At 44.7% G+C, this 24,558-nt stretch overlaps 1 protein-coding gene across 3 annotated transcripts in view; it reads right to left on the bottom strand.

Moving 5' to 3' along the window:
• The window catches only part of LOC119942307 (katanin interacting protein), a 174,122-nt gene that overhangs the window by 105,337 nt on the left and 44,227 nt on the right, over positions 1–24,558 (bottom strand). For all 3 annotated transcript variants that reach the window (XM_038763019.1, XM_038763018.1, XM_038763017.1), the window contains exons 4-5: positions 16,237–16,406; positions 8,910–9,007 (exon numbers count right to left, since the gene is read on the bottom strand). In XM_038763019.1, coding sequence (XP_038618947.1) covers positions 8,910–9,007; positions 16,237–16,406 — 268 coding nt within the window. The remainder of the gene's footprint in view (positions 1–8,909; positions 9,008–16,236; positions 16,407–24,558) is intronic.

The following is a 24,558-nucleotide window of genomic DNA, read 5'->3' on the forward strand; positions in this document are numbered from 1 at the left end:
ATGAATGAATGAATGAATCTCCTCCCTGTACTGTCACCTCAGCGCTTCTTTCGACCCAATTAGGTTTTTACTTTGTCCATTAGTACAGTGCTGAGCGCTTAGTACAGCGCTCAATAAATACGATTGAATGAATACAGCCCTGCTGAGCATTTTGTACATATCTCCCTGCCACTTTGCACTTACCTCCCCAGTGAACGCTGTGCACGTAGCTCTCCGCCAGACACTTTGAACATCTCTCCTTGCGGGACACTTTTGAACATATCATTTTCCAACTTAACGAGTCCAAAACCGAACTCCTTATCATCCCCCCACAAACCCTGTTCTCCCTGTGATTTTTTCCCATCAGTACAGAGAGACCACCATCCTCCCTGTCTCACAAGCCCGTAACCTTGGCATTATCCTTGACCCACCTATCTCCGTCAAAGCACATATTCAATCTATCATTAAATCTTGTTGGTTTAACCTTCACAGCGGCGCTAAAATCCCCCCTTTCCTCCTCATCCGAACTATCATGTTAATCCAATCACTTAACCGATCTCTCCTTGATTACTGTATCAGCCTCTTTGCTGACCGCCCGGCCTCCTTTCTCTCCCCACTCCAGTCCACATTTCACCCTGCGGCCTGGAATATTTTTCGGAGAAAAAAATTTTAGACTGTGAGCCCACTGTTGGGTAGGGACTGTCTCTATATGTTGCCAATTTGTACTTCCCAAGCGCTTAGTACAGTGCTCTGCACACAGTAAGCGCTCAATAAATACGACTGATGATGATGATGATGAGAAAAACATTCAGTTCACGTTTCCCCACTCCTCAAGCGCCGTGAGTGGCTGCCCATCTACGTCCACATCAAACAGAACCTCTTTACCACCGGCTTTAAGGCACTCAGACACCTTGTCCCCCTCCTACCTCTACAACCCAACCCACGCATTGCGTTAGAGAAGCAGCGTGGCTCAGTGGAAAGAGCCCGGGCTTTGGAGTCGGAGGTCACGGGTTCAAATCCCGACTCCGCCACTTGTCAGCTGTGTGATTTGGGGCAAGGCACTCCACTTCTCTGGGCCTCTGTTACCTCATCTGGAAAATGGGGATTAAGATTGGGAGCCTCACATGGGACAACCCCATCACCTTGTATCCTCCTCAGCGCTTAGAACAGTGCTTTGCACATAATAAGCACTTAATAAATGCCATTATTATTATTATTATTATTATTATTATTACCAACCTACTCACTGTTTCTTGATCTTGTCTATCTTGCACCGACCTCTCGCCCATGTCTGGCCTCTGCCTTGGAACCCTCTCCCTCTTCATATCTGACAGACAATTACTCTTCCCACCTTCAAAACCTTATTGAAGACACATTTCTGCCAAGATAAAGACATTAAGCCTTCCAAGATAAAGGCATTAAGCCTTCATTTCCTCTTTTCCCATTCCCTCCTGAGTCACCCCGATTTACTCCTTGTAATAATAATAATAATAATAATGGCATTCCCTAAGTGCTTACTATGTACTAAGCACTGTTCTAAGCGCTGGGGTAGATACAAGGTAATCAGGTTGTCCCACATGGGGCTCTCAGTCTTAATCCCCATTTTACAGATGAGGTCACTGAGGCACAGAGAAGTCAAGTGGCTTGCCCAAGGTCAAAAAAGAAGACAACAGCGGAGCCGGGATTAGAAACCGAGTCCTCTTACTCCCAAGCCCGTGATCTTTCCACTAAGCCACGCTGCTTTTATTCACCCCTCTCAAAGCACTTAGGGACACATCTGTAATTTATTTATTCATATTAATGCCTGCCTCCGCATCTAGACTGTGAACTCATTGTGGGCAGGGAACGTGTCTACCAATTCTGCTATACTGTACTCTCCCAGGGCTTAGTATAGTACTCTGCACACAATAAGTGATCTATAAATACAATTGATCTCCCCACTGAACATTTTCTATGTATCTCCCTGCCGAGCACTTTGTACAAATCTCCCCACCGATAATAATAATAATGGCATTTATTAAGTGATTATTATGTGCAAAGCATTGTTCTAAGAGCTGGGGAGGATACAAGGTGACCAGGTTGTCCCACGGGGGGCTCAGAGTCTTCATCCCCATTTTCCAGGTGAGGGAACTGAGGCCCAGGGAATAATAATAATAATAATTATAATGGCATTTGTTAAGCGCTTACTATGTGCAGAGCACTGTTCTAAGCGCTGGGGGTGGATACAAGGTGATCAAGTTGTCCCACAGGGGGCTCACAGTCTTAATCCCCATTTTACAGATGAGGTGACTGAGGCTCAGAGAAGTGACTTGCCCAGGGTCACACAGTAGACATGTGGCGGAGCCAGCATTCGAACCCATGACCTCTGATTCCCAAGCCCAGGCTCTTTCCACTGAGCCATGCTGCTTCTCCTAAGCACTTTGTACATAACTTCCCCTCCTAGTACAACATATAATAATAACAATGATAATAATGGTATTTGTTAAGCGCTTACTATGTGCAAAGCACTGTTCTAAGCGCTGGGGAGGATACAAGGTGATCAGGTTGTACCGCGGGGGGCTCACAGTCTTCATCCCCATTTTACAGATGAGGGAACTGAGGCCCAGAGAAGTGAAGTGACTTGCCCAAAGTCACCCAGCTGACAAGAGCCGGAATTTGAACCCATGCCCTCTGACTCCAAAACCCGGGCTCTTTCCTCTGAGCCACGCTGCTTCTCCTAAGCACTTTGTACATACCTTCCCCTCCTAGTACACCATATAATAATAATAATGATAATGATGGTATTTGTTAAGCGCTTACTATGTGCAAAGCACTGTTCTAAGCGCTGGGGAGGTTACAAGGTGATCAGGTTGCCCCACGGCGGGGCTCCCAGTCTCCATTCCCATTTTCCAGATGAGGGAACTGAGGCCCAGAGCAGTGAAGTGACTTGCCCAAAGTCACCCAGCTGACAACTGGCGGACCTGGGATTTGAACCCATGCCCTCTGACTCCAAAGCCCGGGCTCTTTCCACTGAGCCAGGCTGCTTCTCCTAAGCACTTTGTACATATCTTCCCCTGCTAGTACACCATATAATAATAATAATGATAATGATGGTATTTGTTAAGTGCTTACTATGTGCAAAGCACTGTTCTAAGCGCTGGGGGGATAAAAGGTGATCAGGTTGCCCCACTGCGGGGCTCCCAGTCTCCATTCCCATTTTCCAGATGAGGGAACTGAGGCCCAGAGAAGTGAAGTGACTGGCCCAAAGTCACCCAGCTGACAACTGGCGGAGCTGTGATTTGAACCCATGCCCTCTGGCTCCAAAGCCCGGGCTCTTTCCACTGAGCCACGCTGCTTCTCCTAAGCACTTTGTACATAACTTCCCCTCCTAGTACACCATATAATAATAATAAGGATAATGATGGTATTTGTTAAGCGCTTACTATGTGCAAACCACTGTTCTAAGTGCTGGGGAGGTTACAAGGTGATCAGGTTTCCCCACGGCGGGGCTCCCAGTCTCCATTCCCATTTTCCAGATGAGGGAACTGAGGCCCAGAGCAGTGAAGTGACTTGCCCAAAGTCACCCAGCTGACAATTGGCGGAGCCGGCATTTGAACCCATGCCCTCTGACTCCAAAACCCGGGCTCTTTCCACTGAGCCACGCTGCTTCTCCTAAGCACTTTGTACATACCTTCCCCTCCTAGTACACCATATAATAATAATAAGGATAATGATGGTATTTGTTAAGCGCTTACTATGTGCAAAGCACTGTTCTAAGCGCTAGGGAGGTTACAAGGTGATCAGGTTGCCCCACGGCGTGGCTCCCAGTCTCCATTCCCATTTTCCAGATGAGGGAACTGAGGCCCAGAGAAGTGAAGTGACTGGCCCACAGTCACCCAGCTGACAACTGGCGGAGCCGCGATTTGAACCCATGCCCTCTGACTCCAAAGCCCGGGCTCTTTCCACTGAGCCACGCTGCTTCTCCTAAGCACTTTGTACATATCTTCCCCTCCTAGTACACCATATAATAATAATAAGGATAATGATGGTATTTGTGCAAAGCCCTGTTCTAAGCGCTGGGGGATACAAGGTGATTGGGTTGTCCCACGGGGGGCTCACAGTCTTCATCCCCATTTTCCAGATGAGGGAACTGAGGCCCAGAGAAGTGAAGTGACTGGCCCACAGTCACCCAGCTGACAACTGGCGGAGCCGCGATTTGAACCCATGCCCTCTGACTCCAAAGCCCGGGCTCTTTCCACTGAGCCACGCTGCTTCTCCTAAGCACTCTGTACATATCTTCCCCTCCTAGTACACCATATACATCATCCTCATGGAGTACTTTGTACATGGCTTCCGGCTGAGCACTCTGTACGCGCCTCACCGCTGAGCAATCTGTCCGTATCTCCCCGCAGAATCAATCAATCGATCAATCGTATTTATTGAGCGCTTGCTGTGTGCAGAGCACTGGACTAAGCGCTTGGGAAGTCCAAGTCGGCAACACATAGAGACGGTCCCTACCCAACAGCGGGCTCACAGTCTAGAAGGGGGAGGATGCTGTGTAGGTAGCTTCCCGTGAGCACTTTGTATGTTCCTCCCTGCCGAGCACTTTGTCTACCCCCAGGAACTTTATAAATATCTTCCCGCTTAGCATTTGGTAACGATCTCCTCCCGCCAAGCACTTTGTACATCTTCCTACCGAACGCTCTGTACAGACCTCCCCACCGAGCCCACTTTACACATCTCCCAGCCCGGCACTCACTCACTCAATCAATCAATCAATCAATCGTATTTATTGAGCGCTTACTGTGTGCACAGCACTGGACTAAGCGCTTGGGAAGTCCAAGTTGGCAACATCTAGAGACGGTCCCTACCCAACAGTGGGCTCGCGGTCTAAAAGCAGCGGAGAGGCAGTCGGAGAAGCAGCGTGGCTCAGTGGAAAGAGCCCGGGCTTGGGAGTCAGAGGTCATGGGTTCAAATCCCGGCTCCGCCACTTGTCAGCTGTGTGACTGTGGGCAAGTCACTTCACTTCTCTGGGCCTCAGTTCCCTCATCTGTAAAATGGGGATTAAGACTGTGAGCCCCCTGTGGGACAACCTGATCACCTTATAACCTCCCCAGCGCTTAGAATAGTGCTTTGCACATAGTAAGCGCTTAATAAATGCCATTATTATTATTATTATTATTATTATTATTATTATTATTGTTATTATTATAAAAGACTCAGTCCATCCTTTGCCATCACCAAGTACTCTGAACACACCTCCTCACTGGGCACTCTGGGCATATCTCCCCACCGAGCACTTTGTAGAAATCTCCCCTGAAGCACCTTATACATACTTCCCTGCTGAGCGTTTTGTAGATCCAAGCTAATGGGGTTGGACACCGTCCCCGTCCCACATGGGGCTCACCGTCTTAAACCCCATTTTTCAGAAGAGGTAACTGAGGCTCGGAGAAGTAATAATAATAGTAGAAATTATGGTATTTGTTAAGCGCTTACTGTGGGCCGAGCACTGCTCTAAGTGGTGGGGTAGATACAAGGTGATCAGGTTGTCCCACGTGGGGCTCACGGTCTTAATCCCCATTTTATAGATGAGGTAACTGGGGCATAGAGAAGTAATAATAATAGTAGTAATTATGGTATTTGTTAAGCGCTTACTGCGTGCCGAGCACTGCTCTAAGCGCTGGGGTAGATACAAGGTAATCAGGTTGTCCCACGAGGGGCTCACAGTCTTAATCCCCATTTTATAGATGAGGTAACTGGGGCATAGAGAAGTAATAATAATAGTAGTAATTATGGTATTTGTTAAGCGCTTACTGCGTGCCGAGCACTGCTCTAAGCGCTGGGGTAGATACAAGGTGATCAGGTTGTCCCACGAGGGGCTCACGGTCTTAATCCCCATTTTACAGATGAGATAACTGGGGCATAGAGAAGTAATAATAATAATAGTAGTAATTATGGTATTTGTTAAGCGCTTACTGCGTGCCGAGCACTACTCTAAGCGCTGGGGTAGATACAAGGTGATCAGGTTGTCCCACGAGGGGCTCACAGTCTTAATCCTCATTTTACAGATGAGGTAACTGGGGCATAGAGAAGTAATAGTAATAGTAGTAATTATGGTATTTGTTAAGCGCTTACTGTGTGCCAAGCACTGCTATAAGCGCTGGGGTAGATACAAGGTAATCAGGTTGTCCCACATGGGGCTCACAGTCTTAATCCCCATTTTACAGATGAGGGAACTGAGGCATAGAGAAGTGAAGTGGCTTGCCCAAGATCACAAAGCAGACAAGTGGTGGAGCCGGGATTAGAACCCACGACCTCTGGCTCCCAAGCACGTGTTCTTTCCACTGAGCCACGCTGCTTCTCAAGTGACAAGGTCACAGAGCATACAAGTGATGTCGCCGAGATCAGAATCCAGGTCCTTCTCACCCCCAGGCCTGCGCGCTATCCATTAGGCCATACTGCTTCTCTGTGTTCATTGACTCAAATCAATCAATCACTGAGAAGCAGCGTGGCTCAGTAGAAAGAGCCCGGGCTTTGGAGTCAGAGGTCATGGGTTCAAATTCCGGCTCAGCCAATTGTCAGCTGGGTGACTTTGGCCAAGTCACTTCACTTCTCTGGGCCTCAGTTACTTCATCTGTAAAAAACGGGGATTAAGACTGTGAGCCCCACGTGGGACAACCTGATCACCTTGTATCCCCCCAGCCCTTAGAACAGTGCTTTGCACATAGTAAGCGCTTAACAAATGCCATCATTCAGCGCTTAGAACAGTGCTTTGCACATAGTAAGCGCTTTACAAATACCATCATCATTATTATCATTGTAACCTCCCCAGAGCTTAGAACAGTGCTTTGCACATAGTAAGCGCTTAACAAATGCCATCATTCAGTGCTTAGAACAGTGCTTTGCACATAGTAAGCACTTAACAAATACCATCATTATTATTATTGTAACCTCCCCAGAGCTTGGAACAGTGCTTTGCACATAGTTAAGCGCTTAACAAATGCCATCATTCAGCGCTTAGAACAGTGCTTTGCACATAGTAAGCGCTTAACAAATACCATCATCATTATTATTATTGTAACCTCCCCAGAGCTTAGAACAGTGCTTTGCACATAGTAAGCGCTTAACAAATGCCATCATTCAGTGCTTTGCACATAGTAAGCGCTTAACAAATACCATCATTATTATTATTGTAACCTCCCCAAAGCTTAGAACAGTGATTTGCACATAGTAAGCGCTTAACAAATGCCATCATTCAGCGCTTAGAACAGTGCTTTGCACATAGTAAGCGCTTAACAAATACCATCATTATTATTACTGTAACCTCCCCAGAGCTTAGAACAGTGCTTTGCACATAGTAAGCGCTTAACAAATGCCATCATTCAGCGCTTAGAACAGTGCTTTGCACATAGTAAGCGCTTAACAAATACCATCATTATTATTATCGTAACGTCCCCAGAGCTTGGAACATTGCTTTGCACATGGTAAGCGCTTAACAAATGCCATCATTCAGCGCTTAGAACAGTGCTTTGCACATAGTAAGCGCTTAACAAATACCATCATTATTATTATCGTAACCTCCCCAGAGCTTGGAACAGTGCTTTGCACATAGTAAGCGCTTAACAAATGCCATCATTCAGCGCTTAGAACAGTGCTTTGCACATAACAAATACCATCATTATTATTGTAACCTCCCCAGAGCTTAGACCAGTGCTTTGCACATAGTAAGTGCTTAATAAATGCCATTATTATTATTTTGAACTTTCCCAAGTACTTAGTTTAGTGCATTGCACTTGGTGGGTACACAAAATTTATTATTTTGAACTTTAAGTGCTTTGCACTTAACAAATACCATCATTATTATTATTGTAACCTCCCCAGAGCTTAGAACAGTGCTTTGCACATAGTAAGCGCTTAATAAATGCCATTATTATTATTTTGAACTTTCCCAAGTACTTAGTTTAGTGCATTGCACTTGGTGGGTACACAAAATTTATTATTTTGAACTTTAAGTGCTTTGCACTTAACAAATACCATCATTATTATTATTGTAACCTCCCCAGAGCTTAGACCAGTGCTTTGCACGTAGTAAGTGCTTAATAAATGCCATTATTATTATTTTGAACTTTCCCAAGTACTTAGTTTAGTGCATTGCACTTGGTGGATACACAAAATTTTTTATTTTGAACTTTAAGTGCTTTGCACTTAACAAATACCATCATTATTATTATTGTAACCTCCCCAGAGCTTAGAACAGTGCTTTGCACGTAATAAGTGCTTAATAAATGCCATTATTAGTATTTTGAACTTTCCCAAGTACTTAGTTTAGTGCATTGCACTTGGTGGGTACACAGTCACTATCATTTTTAAACCCCAAGGAATTAAGCAGCTTAGGAGGCCTTCCCAAACTGAGCCCCTTCCTTCCTCTCCCCCTCATCCCCCTCTCCATCCCCCCCATCTTACCTCCTTCCCTTCCCCACAGCACCTGTATATATGTATATATGTTTGTACAGATTTATTACTCTATTAATTAATTTATTTATTTTACTTGCACATATCTATTCTATTTATTTTATTTTGTTAGTCTGTTTGGTTTTGTTCTCTGTCTCCCCCTTTTAGACTGTGAGCCCACTGTTGGGTAGGGACTGTCTCTGTATGTTGCCAACTTGGACTTCCCAAGCGCTTAGTCCAGTGCTCTGCACACAGTAAGCGCTCAATAAATACGACTGATGAAGAAGTAGCTTTTGGGCTTTATTGAGATTTTGATGAAACAAATTGTTCCCAGTATTCCGGGAGAGGGCTGGAATCTATCTGGGCACATAAGGCTGTTCAAACCCTGAAGGGCAGGTTTTATATTTTTATGTTCCCTTCGAAGACCACCTTTTCTTTCCTTACTGTTGCTGATAAGACTGGTCTGATGATTACAGGATAAATTCACCCTATTTCCAGACCTGATGCCATCCTTTACGTTGAACCTTGCTTGGAGCCGTCCGCGAGCCACGTGCTGGGCCTTCCTCCGCCTCTTTAAGGAGGGTTTTTCTGCCAGAATCTGGAACGAAAGTTAGAGATGCGCATGGTGACTTGGTAATGCGACTCTTGAAAACGACAAAGAGGCTATTTACAGTATGTTGTTGCTGTCGACGCTCAATATATATTATATATGACACGCAGAAGTCTACCCACAGGAACGTTAGCCATCTCTTCATTTACCATTTCTTTTGCGGTAGCAAAGATCCGATAATTGGAACTGGAGGAGAGAGCAACGCGGAGGCCGAGATAAAAGAAAATAATTTAAATTCCTGTTGCAATCAGTCGTATTTATTGAGCGCTTACTGTGTGCAGAGCACTGGACTAAGCGCTTGGGAAGTCCAAGTTGGCAACATATAGAGACAGTCCCTACCCAACAGTGGGCTCACAGTCTAAAAGGGGGAGACAGAGAACAAAACCAGACTAACAAAATAAAATAAGCAGAATAGATATGTACAGGTAAAATAAATAAATAGAGTAATAAATATGTACAAACATATATACAGAACTGTAGGCAACTCTAGACCGTAAAATCTTGAGTTCACGTGTGCAGGAATCTTGCCGGCTCCTGGCGAGCGACCAAGAGACTTTCAAAGGGCATCATTAAATCAATCAATCAATCGTATTTATTGAGCGCTTACTGTGTGCAGAGCACTGTACTAAGCGCTTGGGAAGTACAAGTTGGCAACATATAGAGACAGTGCCTACCCAACAGTGGGCTCACAGTCTAAAAGGGGGAGAACGAGAACAAAACCAAACAGACTAACAAAATAAAATAAACAGAATAGATATGTACAGGTAAAATAAATAAATAAATAGAGTAATAAATATGTACAAACATATATACAGAACTCTAGGCAACTCTAGACCATAACTCTAGGCCGTAAAATCTTGAGCTCATGTGTGCAGGAATCTTGCCGGCTCCTGGCGAGCGACCAAGAGACTTTCAAAGGGCATCATTAAATCAATCAATCAATCAATCGTATTTATTGAGCGCTTACTGTGTGCAGAGCACTGTACTAAGCGCTTGCGAAGTCCAAGTTGGCAACATATAGAGACAGTCCCTACCCAACAGTGGGCTCACAGTCTAAAAGGGGGAGACAGAGAACAAAACCAAACAGACTAACAAAATAAAATAAACAGAATAGATATGTACAAGTAAAATAAATAAATAAATAGAGTAATAAATATGTACAAACATATATACAGAACTCTAGGCAACTCTAGACCGTAACTCTAGGCCGTAAAATCTTGAGCTCATGTGTGCAGGAATCTCGCCGGTTCCTGGCGGGCAAACGAAAGACTTTCAAAGGGCATCATTAAACTCTTCTCTACTCCTTTCCCGGGGTCAGGGCTACTCTGACTACAGCTACTCACTAAGCAGTAAAATAATTTTATTTCCTTCCTCCCCTCCATCCCTCCACTACTTACAAGCTACTCTGCCCTCCGACACACCGCTCATCTACATCTCTTCTAAGTTTTTTCCGAGGACACCTTCAAATACGTGAAAAAGTTTTCCAGGCCACAATCATTTTGCGTATAATTGAGGCACACCGGTACGAATGTAGTCTCAGAAACCTTCAAGTTAAATTCAAGGCTGTTTTTCTTCAGATTTCTCTTCTTTATTCCTTCTTTTAATCCCAGATCCTTGAGCCAAGCGGCCTACGCCAGACACGCCTAGAAGAGCTGTGGTTAAAGCTTCTGGGTGCCTACGAGACAAGATGCTCAGCTTCCTTGAACCCTCACCTGTGGCTCAGTGGAAAGAGCCCGGGCTTGGGAGTCAGAGGTCATGGGTTCAAATCCCGGCTCCGCCGCCTGTCAGCTGTGTGACTTTGGGCAAGTCACTTCACTTCTCTGTATATAATAATAATAATGATAGCATTTATTAAGCGCTTACTATGTGCAAAGCACTGTTCTAAGCGCTGGGGAGGTTACAAGGTGATCAGGCTGTCCCACGGGGGGCTCACAGTCTTTATTCCCATTTTACAGTTGAGGGAACTGAGGCCCAGAGAAGCTAAGTGACTTGCCCAAAGTCACACAGCTGACAAGTGGCGGAGCTGGGATATGTATATATGTATGTATATATATATATATATATATATATATATAATATATATATATATATATATGTATATGTCCTGTATATATGCATATATGTTTGTACCTATTTATTACTCTATTGTATGTATATATATATGTATGTATATATATATGTATATATATATATATGTGTCCTGTATACATGCATATATGTTTGTACCTATTTATTACTCTATTTATTTATTTATTTTACTTGTACATATCTATTCTATTTATTTTATTTTGTTAATATGTTTGGTTTTGTTCTCTGTCTCCCCCTTCTAGACTGTGAGCCCACTGTTGGGTAGGGACTGTCTCTATATGTTGCCAACTTGTACTTCCCAAGCGCTTAGTCCAGTGCTCTGCACACAGTAAGTGCTCAATAAATACGATTGATTGATTGACTGATTGATTCTCTGGGCCTCAGTTACCTCAACTGTAAAACAGGGATTAAGATTGTGAGCCCCACATGGGACAACCTGATCACCTTGTATCCTCCCCAGCGCTTGGAACGGTGCTTTGCACATAGTAGGTGCTCAACAAATACCAAAATTATTAAAATGATGATTAATTCTTCCAACCAGCCAACTTAAACTGATGAATTTTCACGCTGAAATGTATTTCATTACAATTAAGAGGTAGGGCGGTCTAGTGGAAGGAGCCTGGGTCTGGGGCTTGTAAACCCGGCTCTGACAACTATCTGCTGTGGGACCTTGGGCAAGCCACTTAATTTCTCCGTTATCTCATCTGTAAAATGGGGATTAACTCCTCTTCCCTCCAATTTAGACTGTGAGCCTCATGAGGGACAGGGACTGAGCCCAACCTTACCCCAGAGCTTAGTACAGAGCTTATCACATACTAAAAAGTACCACCAAAAAATGAGAAGTTACTGGAGGTGACAAAGAGAATGAGTTGAAATCGGGACAGGCAGAATCACTAATTTACAGACCAAAGGATGAAGGATGACTGCTCTGCAGTCTATTTCACTGTCCTCCATGCTCATTAAATGGGAATCCCTTTTCAAAATGCAGGAGCCCACTCCTGAGAAAGGGTTGATGATTTGGGGACGGGACAGGGACCATGGTTGAACTGATTTCCTAGCACCTACCCGTGTGTTTAGCACAGCGCCGAGCACATAGTACGTCATCATCATCATCATCAATCGTATTTACTGAGCGCTTACTATGTGCAGAGCACCGTACTAAGCGCTTGGGAAATACAAATTGGCAACACAGAGAGACAGTCCCTACCCAACAGTGGGCTCACAGTCTAAAAGGGGGAGACAGAGAACAAAACCAAACATACCAACAAAACAAAATAAATAGAATAGATATGTACAAGTAAAATAAATAAATAGAGTAATAAGTATGTACAAACATATATACATATATACAGGTGCTGTGGGGAAGGGAAGGAGGTAAGATGAGGGGGTGGAGAGGGGGACGAGGGGGAGAGGAAGGAAGGGGCTCAGTCTGGGAAGGCCTCCTGGAGGAGGTGAGCTCTCAGCAGGGCCTTGAAGGGAGGAAGAGAGCGAGCTTGGCGGAGGGGCAGAGGGACTGGGGGCATTCCAGGCCCCGGGGATGATGTGGGCCGGGGGTCGATGGCGGGACAGGAGAGAACGAGGTACGGTGAGTACGTGTTCAATATATTCCATAACTATTGAACCAAAACATTTACAAAGCCAGTAGAAGAGTGAAGGGAGATGGTATTTGTTAAGCACTTACTAGGTGTGAGCCCACTCTTGGGTAGGGACTGCCTCTATATGTTGCCAACTTGTACTTCCCAAGCGCTTAGTACAGTGCTCTGCACACAGTAAGCGCTCAATAAATACGATTGATTGACTGATTGCTTGCTAGGCACTATACTAAACCCGGGGGTGGATGCAAGCAGGTTGGACACAGTCCGCGTTCCACGTGGGGCTCACGGCTCAATCCCCCTTTTTCAGATGCCGTAACTGAGGCACAGAGAAGTCAAGTGGCTGGCCCAAGGTCACACAGCAGACATTTGGTGGAGCCGGCATTAGAACCCATGACCTTCTAACTCCCAAGCCCGTGCTCTAGCCACTACGCCATGCTGCTTGTTGATAATAACAACAACGATGGTTTTTTCTAAGCGCTTACTATGTGCCAAGCACTAAGTGCTGGGGAGATACAAGATCATCAGGTTGTCCCACGAGGGGCTCACAGTCTTAATCCCCATTTTACGGATGAGGTGACCGAGGCCCAGAGAAGTGAAGCGGCTTGCCCAAAGTCACACAGCTGACAAGCGGCGGGGCCGGGATTTGAACCCACGACCTCTGACTCCCAAGCCTGGGCTCTTTCCCAGGCTCTTTTTAGACTGTGAGCCCACTGTTGGGTAGGGACTGTCCCTATGTGATGCCAATTTGTACTTCCCAAGCGCTTAGTACAGTGCTCTGCACATAGTAAGCGCTCAATAAATACGATTGATTGATTGATTGATTGATTGATTTCCCCTGAGCTACTACTACCATAAATCCCGGCTTGGTCATCCCTTCTGTCTTTAGTCCTTATGCGTTTTATCTACGTAAAGGCTTTTTTGGGTGAATTTCCCACTTTGCGGGCTCTGCACCTGTGGGTAAGAATGTTTTGGTATGTTCCAATATTTCGTTTATGTCTGTGTGATGAGTTGAATGGGGTGTGTTTGTGTATATATGAGTAGAGATCTGTATACTGGTATGCTGGATAAGAGAGTGTGTATGTGAATGAGAGAGAGAGAGAGACAACACATGAGAGACAACACATGAGACAACATCACACACATGAGAGAGAATGTGTGTGGAGAGAGAGAGAGACAAAGGCAGATAGTGTGTGTGTACACACAAGTGTGGGCCAGGGGGTGATGGGGAGGCCTGTCACTTGGTTGCTGACGAGAAAGCAGGGCTTTTTCGCCGCACTTTTTGTGTCTCGCAGCCCTAGACTGACCCAGAAGAGGGGCCCACCCATCTTTTCAGTCACGCTCACACGTGGCTACAAATCTCAATCAATCAATCAATCAATCAATCGTATTTATTGAGCGCTTACTATGTGCAGAGCACTGTACTAAGCGCTTGGGAAGTACAAATTGGCATCACATAGAGACAGTCCCTACCCAACAGTGGGCTCACAGTCTAAAAGGGGGAGACAGAGAACAGAACCAAACATACCAACAAAATAAAATAAGTAGGATAGAAATGTACAAGTAAAATAAATAAATAAATAAATAAATAGAGTCATAAATATGTACAACCATATATACATATATACAGGTGCTGTGGGGAAGGGAAGGAGGTAAGACGGGGGGATGGAGAGGGGGACGAGGGGGAGAGGAAAGAAGGGGCTCAGTCTGGGAAGGCCTCCTGGAGGAGGTGAGCTCTCAGCAGGGCCTTGAAGGGAGGAAGAGAGCTGGCTTGGCGGATGGGCAGAGGGAGGGCATTCCAGGCCCGGGGGATGACGTGGGCCGGGGGTCGATGGCGGGACAGGCGAGAGCGAGGTACAGTGAGGAGATTAGTGGTGGAGGAGCGGAGGGTGCGGGCTGGGCAGTAGAAGGAGAGAAGGGAGGTGAGGTAGGAGGCATCGAACACCCTGACAACTTCAGATCTGAAGCACTGCTAAAGGTGCACGGTGAGTGTGAAAAGGGATGTTTGTGGTTACACGTATCCATGCATGAAGTGAGGGCTCATATTTCCACAGGCAGTGAGCAAGGAGGATGGGATGTGTTTGCTGGGAAAGCAGTTTCCTCCTTCCTGACTGCTGATTTGGCAGGCTGGGCAGAGAAATCCACTTTGGCTGATTTGGGCCCAGGTCCCTGTTGGGAACCCTTTTTCCCTGTAGCTTCCACTATCAATCAATCAATCGTATTTGTTCATCATCAATCGTATTTATTGAGCGCTTACTACGTGCAGAGCACTGTACTAAGCGCTTGGGAAGTACAAGTTGGCAACATATAGAGACAGTCCCTACCCAACAGTGGGCTCACAGTCTAAAAGCCTTTCATCAACAGGCTGATTCACGCAACAAGATCCACCCCTGTCCCTTCTGATCAACTTTTGGTCAGGAGTCGCAATATCATCTTGCAGATCCTGACCCCAGGTACTTAGCCTATTTAAGCAAAAGTTCATTCATTTATTCATTCCATCGTATTTATTGAGCGCTTACTGTGCGCAGAGCACTGGACTAAGAGCTTGGGAAGTAAAGGTCGGCAACATATAGAGACGGTCCCTACCCAACAACGGGCTCACAGTCTGGAAGACTGTGATATAAGTTCTTATATCTTATATTGATAACCAAGATCTTATATCTTGGTCTTGGACTAATCTCCAGAAAAGGATCTGGCTTTATCTCTTTTCATTCCCAAACACCGACTGATTGACCTTGACTGACCAGGAAATAAAATTCTGATTTTAGAGGGGGAAAAGGTCAACAGCCACACGTATTTTCACAACTACATGTTCTAGAATCATCAAAATTCATTCAGTCATTCACTCAATCGTATTTATTGAGCGCTTACTGTGTGCAGAGCACTGTACTAAGCGCTTGGGAAGTACAAGTCGGCAACATATAGAGACGGTCCCTGCGCTTGGGAAGTATTTATTGAGCGTTTACTGTGTGCAGAGCACTGTACTAAGCGCTTGGGAAGTACAAGCTGGCAACATATAGAGACAGTCCCTACCCAACAGTGGGCTCACAGTCTAAAAGACAGTGTGTCTTTTAGGACACTACCTTCCTGTTCCTTTGGGGCCTGGTGACTCCTGCCACCAGATCTCCAAAACCTTCACTGTTCCCAGAGGGAAAAACTTTGTCCCCTTCACCACCCCCAACCACAGACCTTACACCTCTCCTTGCCCACCTCCTCTCACTCTTTGGGACCGGATCTATAACTTCCTTTTCCTAAACTGTGACCTCCTAGTGAGTAAGGACCAACTTTTAATTCATTTTTCTCTGCATATTTTCCCAATTCAGAGTATGGCTTTCTGTGCGATAATAATAATAATAATGTTGGCATTTTTTAAGCGCTTACGATGTGCAAAGCACTGTTCGAAGCGCTGGGGTAGATACAAGGTAATCAGGTTGTCCCACGTGGGGCTCACAGTCTTCGATGTAGACACTTGGTGAATAATTTTGACGGCCACATTGGAAACACGCTTCTCGCTCTTTTGAAATATCTTTCACTTACCACTTGCTCCTTCTGCGTATGAGGCGCTCCTACAGAAATCTGTAGGGATGGCTTTTCTTGGAGATGTTCTTAGCTCTGAATTCGCTCCATTGACATAAACGGAAAACCCTTGCTCCAAGTGTTCCAGCTTTAATTGCATGGGATCCTTGGCTTTCAAATGCTTTAATATCCTAATAGAGAAATGACAGTTAAGTGTCCACAAGGAGACTATGGGGAAAGTTCTATTATCTATCTTTCTGGGTCCTTTCATTCATTCATTCATTCATTCAATCGTATTTATTGAGCGCTTGCTGCGTGCAGAGCACTGTCGTAAGCGCTTGGGAAGATATCAAGGAAGCTAACTCATAGGCAGACGGGTCCAAGTTGTCTTCTGAGCTAAACCACGAGTTGTGAGTGCCCAGATATTCCTTTTCAGACCAACTTATACGGGGTCAATTACACACACATGGGGAAACGGCGAGAGGGGGAATACTACCACCCACTCTGACAGTTTCCTTTCATTTCAGCGCTTAGAACAGTGCTTTGCACATAGTAAGCGCTTCACAAATGCCAATTATTATTATTATTATTGTTTCAAGATTCCAATACATCATCCGAAAAAATGAACTCTCCCAGTCCTCCCTCCACGGTGACTGCAGGACAGAGAAGGACACTGTCCTCCCTCCTAGTCAAAATTTAGGTTTTTTCTGACGGTGGCATAGCTCCTTCTTGCAAATGAGCTTAAAAGGAAAGGAGAGGCGGTCACAGCTGCACTCGCTGTAGAGCTTATTCGGCTGATGGCCTGTCATAAAGGACCTTCATCTTAGCTTTATGGCAAGTCCAGGCTTTCAAGCTACTCTAGCCATATTATATTCTATATTCGGCTGTATTGTAAGCTCCTGATGGGCAGAGCTCAGGCCGTCTTCTGCACTCTCCAAGTGCTTTAGTAGTGGTCTGCAAACAGTAAGTTCTCAACACTTAATCACGTAAGTGGTTTCCTCGCCCTCCCGGGCTTCTGACCTTATTCATTCATTCATTCAATCGTATTTATTGAGCGCTTACTATGTGCACAGCACTGTCCTAAGCGCTTGGGAAGATATCAAGGAAGCTAACTCACAGGCAGACGGGTCCAAGTTGTCTTCTGAGCTAAACCACGAGTTGTGTGTGCCCAGATATTCCTTTTCAGACCAACTTATACGGGGTCAATTACACACACATGGGGAAACGGCGAGAGGGGGAATACTACCACCCACTCTGACAGTTTCCTTCCATTTCAGTGCTTAGAACAGTGCTTTGCACATAGTAAGCGCTTAACAAATGCCAATTATTATTATTATTATTATTTCAAGATTCCAATACATCATCCAAAAAAATGAACTCTCCCAGTCCTCCCTCCACGGTGACTGCAGGACAGAGAAGGACACTGTCCTCCCTCCTAGTCAAAATTTAGGTTTTTCTGACGGTGGCATAGCTCCTTCTTGCACAAATGAGCTTAAAAGGAAAGGAGAGGCGGTCACAGCTGCACTCGCTGTAGAGCTTATTCAGCTGATGGCCTGTCATAAAGGACCTTCATCTTAGCTTTACGGCAAGTCCAGGCTTTCAAGCTACTCTAGCCGTATTTTATATTCGGCTGTATTGTAAGCTCCTGATGGGCAGAGTTCAGGCCGTCTTCTGCACTCTCCAAGTGCTTTAGTAGTGGTCTGCAAACAGTAAGTTCGCAACACTTAATCACGTAAGTGATTTCCTCGCCCTCCCGGGCTTCTGACCTTATTCATTCACTCATTCAATCGTATTTACTGAGCGCTTACTGTGTGCTCCCCCGCTCCATCCCCGCATCTTACCTCCTTCCCTTCCCCACAGCACCTGTATATATGTATATATGGTTGTACATATTTATTACTCTATTTATTTATTTATTTATTTTACTTGTACATTTCTATCCTATTTATTTTATTTTGTTGGTATGTTTGGTTCTGTTCTCTGTCTCCCCCTTTTAGACTGTGAGCCCACTGTTGGGTAGGGACTGTCTCTATGTGTTGCCAATTTGTACTTCCCAAGCGCTTAGTACAGTACTCTGCACATAGTAAGCGCTCAATAAATATGATTGATTGATTGATTGATTGCAGAGCACTGGACTAAGCGCTTGGGATGTCACGTTCGGTTTAGGGGTGCAGTTGGTAGCGACGGGACAGAATAACTCTGTGCCCTTCCCTCCCCACCTTAGCAACAGGGGGTTGTTTTGCAGGAAACTGTTGAGGGTTGGGTTTTTTTTTTGTATTTGGAAATTACCAATTTTGCATTTTGTATTCTGTGTTTGTCGTACTTGGAAAGTACAAACCTGTCTAGGCTGTAACCTGGTGGTGAGCAGAAAAGCACGGCTCAATAGAAAGAGCCCAGGCTTGGGAGTCAGAGGCCATGGGTTCAAATCCCGGCTCCACCAATTGTCCGCTGTGTGACCTTGGGCAAGTCACTTAACTTCTCTGGGCCTCAGTTACCTCAACTGTAAAATGGGGACTGTGAGCCCCACGTGGGACAACCTGATCACCTTGTATCCCTCTCCGGCGCTTAGAACAGTGCTTTGCACATAGTAAGCGCTTAACAAATGCCATTATTATCATTATTAACACCAGTCACTGAGTAAGGGAGTCATTTCCCAACAGCTAATGTTGATGTTAGAGCAGCAATGTTTTCTCCCGGTCACCTCACGGTTGCGTGCGCTCCTTCAGTCGGGCTTAGGGCAACTCTTTGGCACCTTTAAGCGATGTCTTCTAGCGTTTTGAAAACACAAGGTAAAACGACTATCTACTGAGCACCTGCTGTGTATAAGAGCACTGTGCTAAGGGTCTGGGGGAGGACAATAAAGGTAGAAGAACACAGGCTCTGTCCTCCAGGTGCTCACATTCTAATCATCAATTGTATTTATTGAGCGCTTACTGTGTGCAGAGCACTGTACTAAGCGCTTCTAACGAGGGGAGACAGACAAATCATTTACAAAGCATTTGCAATTAGGAGAAAAACAGAGGTACAGCAGGCTCTAACAAGGAAACAGGAAAGATGGGCAAGTGAAGAAGTGAATTATAGAGTGCATAGATCGATGAAAAAGTAAGTGCTTTTTCAGTAAGCAAAAGTAAGTTTCTCAGTAAGTAAGAAGGGAGGTTGTGATGACGTAAGTGGCATTTATTAAGCGCTTACTATGTGCAAAGCACTGGGGAGGTTACAAGGTGATCAGGTTGTCCCACGGGGGGCTCACAGTCTTCATCCCCATCTTACAGATGAGGGAACTGAGGCCCAGAGAAGTGAAGTGACTTGCCCAAAGTCACACAGCTGACAATTGGCAGAGCTGGGTTTTGAACCCATGACCTCTGACTCCAAAGCCTGGGCTCTTTCCACTGAGCCACGATGCTTCTCCGTGGCTTCTAAGTGCTGAGAAGGCCACAGATGCCAAGCCCTACTAGACTGTAAACTCCCTGAGGGCAGGAATTGGGCATAACAAATCTATCGTAGTACAATCTCCCAAGTGCCTAGTGTGATTATTATTATGGCATTTGTTAAGCACCTATTAGGTGTCAATCACTGTTCTAAGCACTGGGGTAGACACTAGTTTATCACATCGGAGGCAGCCTCTGTCCCATATGGGATTCGCAGTCCACGTTGGAAGGTGGATGATTTAATCTCCATTTTACAGATGTGGTAACTGAGGCCCAGAGAAGCGAAGTGACTTGCCCAAGGTCACAAAGCAAGCAAATGGCAGAGCTGAGATTAAAACCCAGGTCCTCTCAGGCGCTTTTCACTAGGCCATGCTGCTTCTCTCAACTTCTTCAAGTCTCATTCATTCATTCATTCATTCAATCGTATTTATTGAATACGATTGAATACGATAAATACGATTGATTGATTGATTGACTGAGCGCTTACTGTGTGCAGAGCACTGTACTAAGCACTTGGGAAGTACAAGTTGGCAACATATAGAGACGGTCCCTACCCAACAGCGGGCTCACAGTCTAGAAGGGGGAGACAGAGAACAAAACAAAACATATTAACAAAATAAAATACATAGAATAAATATGTACAAATAAAATAAATAGAGTAATAAATACGTACAAACATACCATATTTGGTCTATAGTTACATCCTTCATAAAATGGGGATGAAGCCTGTGAGCCTCCGTGGGACAACCTGATCACCTTGTAGTCTCCCCAGCGCTTAGAACAGTGCTTTGTACATAGTAAGCGCTTAATAAATACCATCATCATCATTATTATTATTATCATCCTGCTGGGTTTTTCTTTCACAACCTTTTCATTCACTCAACCGTATTTATTGAGCGTTTACTGTGTGCAGAGTGCTGTATTATGCACTTGGGAAGTACAAATCGGCAACATCTAGAGACGGTCCCTACCCAACAGCGGGCTCACAGTCTAGAAGGGGGAGGCAGAGAACAAAACAAAACATATTAACAAAATAAAACAAATAGAATAAATATGTACAAATAAAATGAATAGAGCAATAAATACGTACAAACATATCATATTTGGTCCATTGTTACATCCTTCATAAAATGGGGATGAAGCCTGTGAGCCCCCCGTGGGACAACCTGATCACCTTGTAACCTCCCCAGCGCTTAGAACAGTGCTTTGCACAGAGTAAGCGCTTAATAAATACCATCATCATCATCATTATTATTATTATCCTGCTGGGTTTTTCTTTCACAACCTTTTCATTCATTCATTCATTCATTCAATCGTATTTATTGAGCGTTTATTGTGTGCAGAGCACTGTACTCTGGGAAGCAGCACGGCTCAATGGAAAGAGCCTGGGCTTTGGAGTCAGAGGTCATGGGTTCAAATCCCGGCTCTGCCAACTGTCTGCTGTGTGACTTTGGGCAAGCCACTTCACTTCTCTGGGCCTCAGTTACCTCATCTGGAAAATGGGGATTAAAACTGTGAGCCCCCCGTGGGACAACCTGATCACCTTGTAACCTCCCCAGCGCTAAGAACAGTGCTTTGCACATATTACGTGCTTAATAAATGTCATTATTATTATTATTATTACTACAGTACTAAGCGCTTGGGAAGTACAAATCGGCAACATATAAAGACGGTCCCTACCCAACAACGGGCTCACAGTCTAGAAGGGGGAGACGGACAACAAAACAAGGAGACAGGTGTCAATACCACCAGAATTTTCCGGACCCACACCTTCCTCTCCATTTAAACCACCACCAGCCTGGGCCAGATACCCGTTTTATCTCAGCAAGACTTATGTACCAGCTTCCTCGCTGCCTCAGATCTCTTCCCTCGCCAGTCTACACTTTATTCTCATTACTTTGGTGGGTTTTCTTATGGTATCGTTAGGACTTATTATTGATCAATGGTATTTATTTAGCACTTACTGTGTGCAGAGCATTCTACTAAGCGCACAGAAGAGTACAATACAACAGAGCGGGTAGACGCGACATTTCGTCGGCCTTCTTGATGACTGTCAACTCACACTAACGTACTGATTCTGGAACACCACCTATAATCCAGAAGCAGCGTGGCTCAGTGGAAAGAGCCCGGGCTTTGGAGTCAGAGGTCACGGGTTCCAATCCCGGCTCCGCCAACTCTCAGCTGTGTGACTTGGGGCAAGTCACTTCACTTCTCTGGGCCTCAGTTCCCTCATCTGGAAAATGGGGATTAAGACTGCGAGCCCCACGTGGGACAACCCGATCACCTTGTAACCTCCCCAGCGCTTAGACCAGGGCTTTGCACATAGTAAGCGCTTAATAAATGCCATCATTATTATTCCCTTTTAGACTGTGAGCCCACTGTTGGGTAGGGACTGTCTCTATATGTTGCCAATTTGTACTTCCCAAGCGCTTAGTACAGTGCTCTGCACATAGTAAGCGCTCAATAAATACGATTGATGATGATGATGATGTGTCTATAGCTATAATTCTATTTATCTATTCTGATGGTATTGGCACCTGTCTACTGGTTTTGTTTGGTTGTCTGTCTCCCCCTTCTAGACCGTGAGCCCGTCGTTGGGTAAGGACCGTCTCTAGATGTTGCCGATTTGTACTTCCCAAGCGCTTATTACAGTGCTCTGCACACAGTAAGCGCTCAATAAATACGATTGAATGAATTGAATGAATGAATGAAAATCCTTGTTCGCTTATGTACGTGTTTTTAAGGCTCACTCAGCATGCAGCCGATTACTTCAAAGAGTTTCGCGCAGACTTTTAGCCTAATGAAGGGGGAAAACTTACTGCAGTTGCAAAAAGATCCTAAATCCATCCCCTCTGTGTGGTTCTTTTCTCCACACTGTCAACCACAGATACAAAAAACTGGCAATAAAAATGGGCCAATTTATGCCACCCTACTGTCAATCAATAGTATTTATTGAAACACCTGCTGTTTTCAGAACAACCGTGCTATATGCTTGAATGAGTACAACGGAATTAGTAGGCAAGATCCCGGCCTCCGAGAAAATGATAATGCTAAGTCATTCCACTAATAATGAGAAATGAATTAATCAACTCTCCCCCGACCTAACGTTGCATTTACAGATAGGCTGCACAGACTAGAAAATGTTTTGAGGGCATCCATACTCACATAGGAGTTGAAGATATTCTGAAGATAATCCTATTTTATAAGGTAATTTAATCAATTGTATTTGTTGAGTGCTTACCGTGTGCGGAGCACTGTACTAAGCGCTTGGGAAGTACATTTAATAATAATAATAATAATGTTGGTATTTGTTAAGCGCTTACTATGTGCAAAGCACTGTTCTAAGCGCTGGGGGGAACACAAGGAGATGAGGTTGTCCCATGTGGGGCTCACAGTATTAATCCCCATTTTACAGATGAGGGAACTCAGGCACAGAGAAGTGAAGTGACTTGCCCAAGGTCACACAGCAGACATGTGGCGGAGCCAGGATTTGAACCCATGACCTCTGACTCCAAAGCCCGGGCTCTTTCCACTGAGCCACGCTGCTTCTCAATTTAAGTATTGGGTAGTTAGAATCAGAGATACCTGAGATACCTGCGTCAGACATCTTGTTGTTTAATAAACCCAGGATGAAGGAAAAAGCAGTTTTTTTTAATGGTATTTATTAAACCCTTTCTATCAATCAATCAATCATATTTATTGAGCGCTTACTGTGTGCAGAGCACTGTACTAAGCGCTTGGGAAGTACATTTAAGTATTGGGTAGTTAGAATCAGAGATACCTGAGTCAGACATCTTGTTGTTTAATAAACCCAGGATGAAGGAAAAAGCAGTTGTTTTCTTTTAATGGTATTTGTTAAACCCTTTCTACCAATCAATCAATCGTATTTATTGAGCGTTTACTGTGTGCACAGCACTGTACTAAGCGCTTGGGAAGTACATTTAAGTATTGGGTAGTTAGAATCAGAGATACCTGAGTCAGACATCTTGTTGTTTAATAAACCCAGGATGAAGGAAAAAGCAGTTTTTTTCTTTTAATGGTATTTGTTAAACCCTTTCTATCAATCAATCAATCGTATTTATTGAGCGCTTACTGTGTGCAGAGCACTGGACTAAGCACTTGGGAAGTACATTTAAGTATTGGGTAGTTAGAATCAGAGATACCTGAGTCAGACATCTTGTTGTTTAATAAACCCAGGATGAAGGAAAAAGCAGTTTTTTCTTTTAATGGTATTTGTTAAACCCTTTCTATCAATCAATCAATAATAAACCCAGGATGAAGGAAAAAGCAGTTGTTGTTTTTTAATGGTATTTGTTAAACCCTTTCTATGCGTCAGACCCTGGGAAGATACAAGCTAATCAGTTTGGACACAGTCCCTGTCCCACATGGGGCTCGCGGTCTCCATCCCCATTTTCCAGACGAGGGAACTGAGGCGCAGAGAAGTGAAGTGACTTGCCAAGGTCATATAACAGACAAGTGGTGGAGCCAGAATTAGAACCCACATCCTTCTGATTCCCAGGCCCGTGTTCAATCCACTTGGGCATGTTGCTTCTCACTAGGCCATGCTTCCCAAGTCGTTATTTGAGAAACCTTTACCACCCTACACCATAATGTAGAATAATTTGGTTTCGGATGTGCTTATGTTCTGGGAGCTTATGTGGGTCAATCAATCAATCAATCAATCGGATTTATTGATCACTTACTGTGTGCAGAGACTTTTCGACTGTGAGCCCACTCTTTTAGACTGTGAGCCCACTGTTGGGTAGGGACTGTCTCTATATGTTGCCAATTTGTACTTCCCAAGCGCTTAGTCCAGTGCTCTGCACATAGTAAGCGCTCAATGAATACGACTGATGATGATGATGATGCAGAGCACTGTACTAAGCGCTTGGGAAGTACAAGATGGCAACATAGA

Source organism: Tachyglossus aculeatus, chromosome 21, assembly GCF_015852505.1.
Source record: "Tachyglossus aculeatus isolate mTacAcu1 chromosome 21, mTacAcu1.pri, whole genome shotgun sequence".
In the NCBI taxonomy this organism is placed as follows: domain Eukaryota; kingdom Metazoa; phylum Chordata; class Mammalia; order Monotremata; family Tachyglossidae; genus Tachyglossus; species Tachyglossus aculeatus.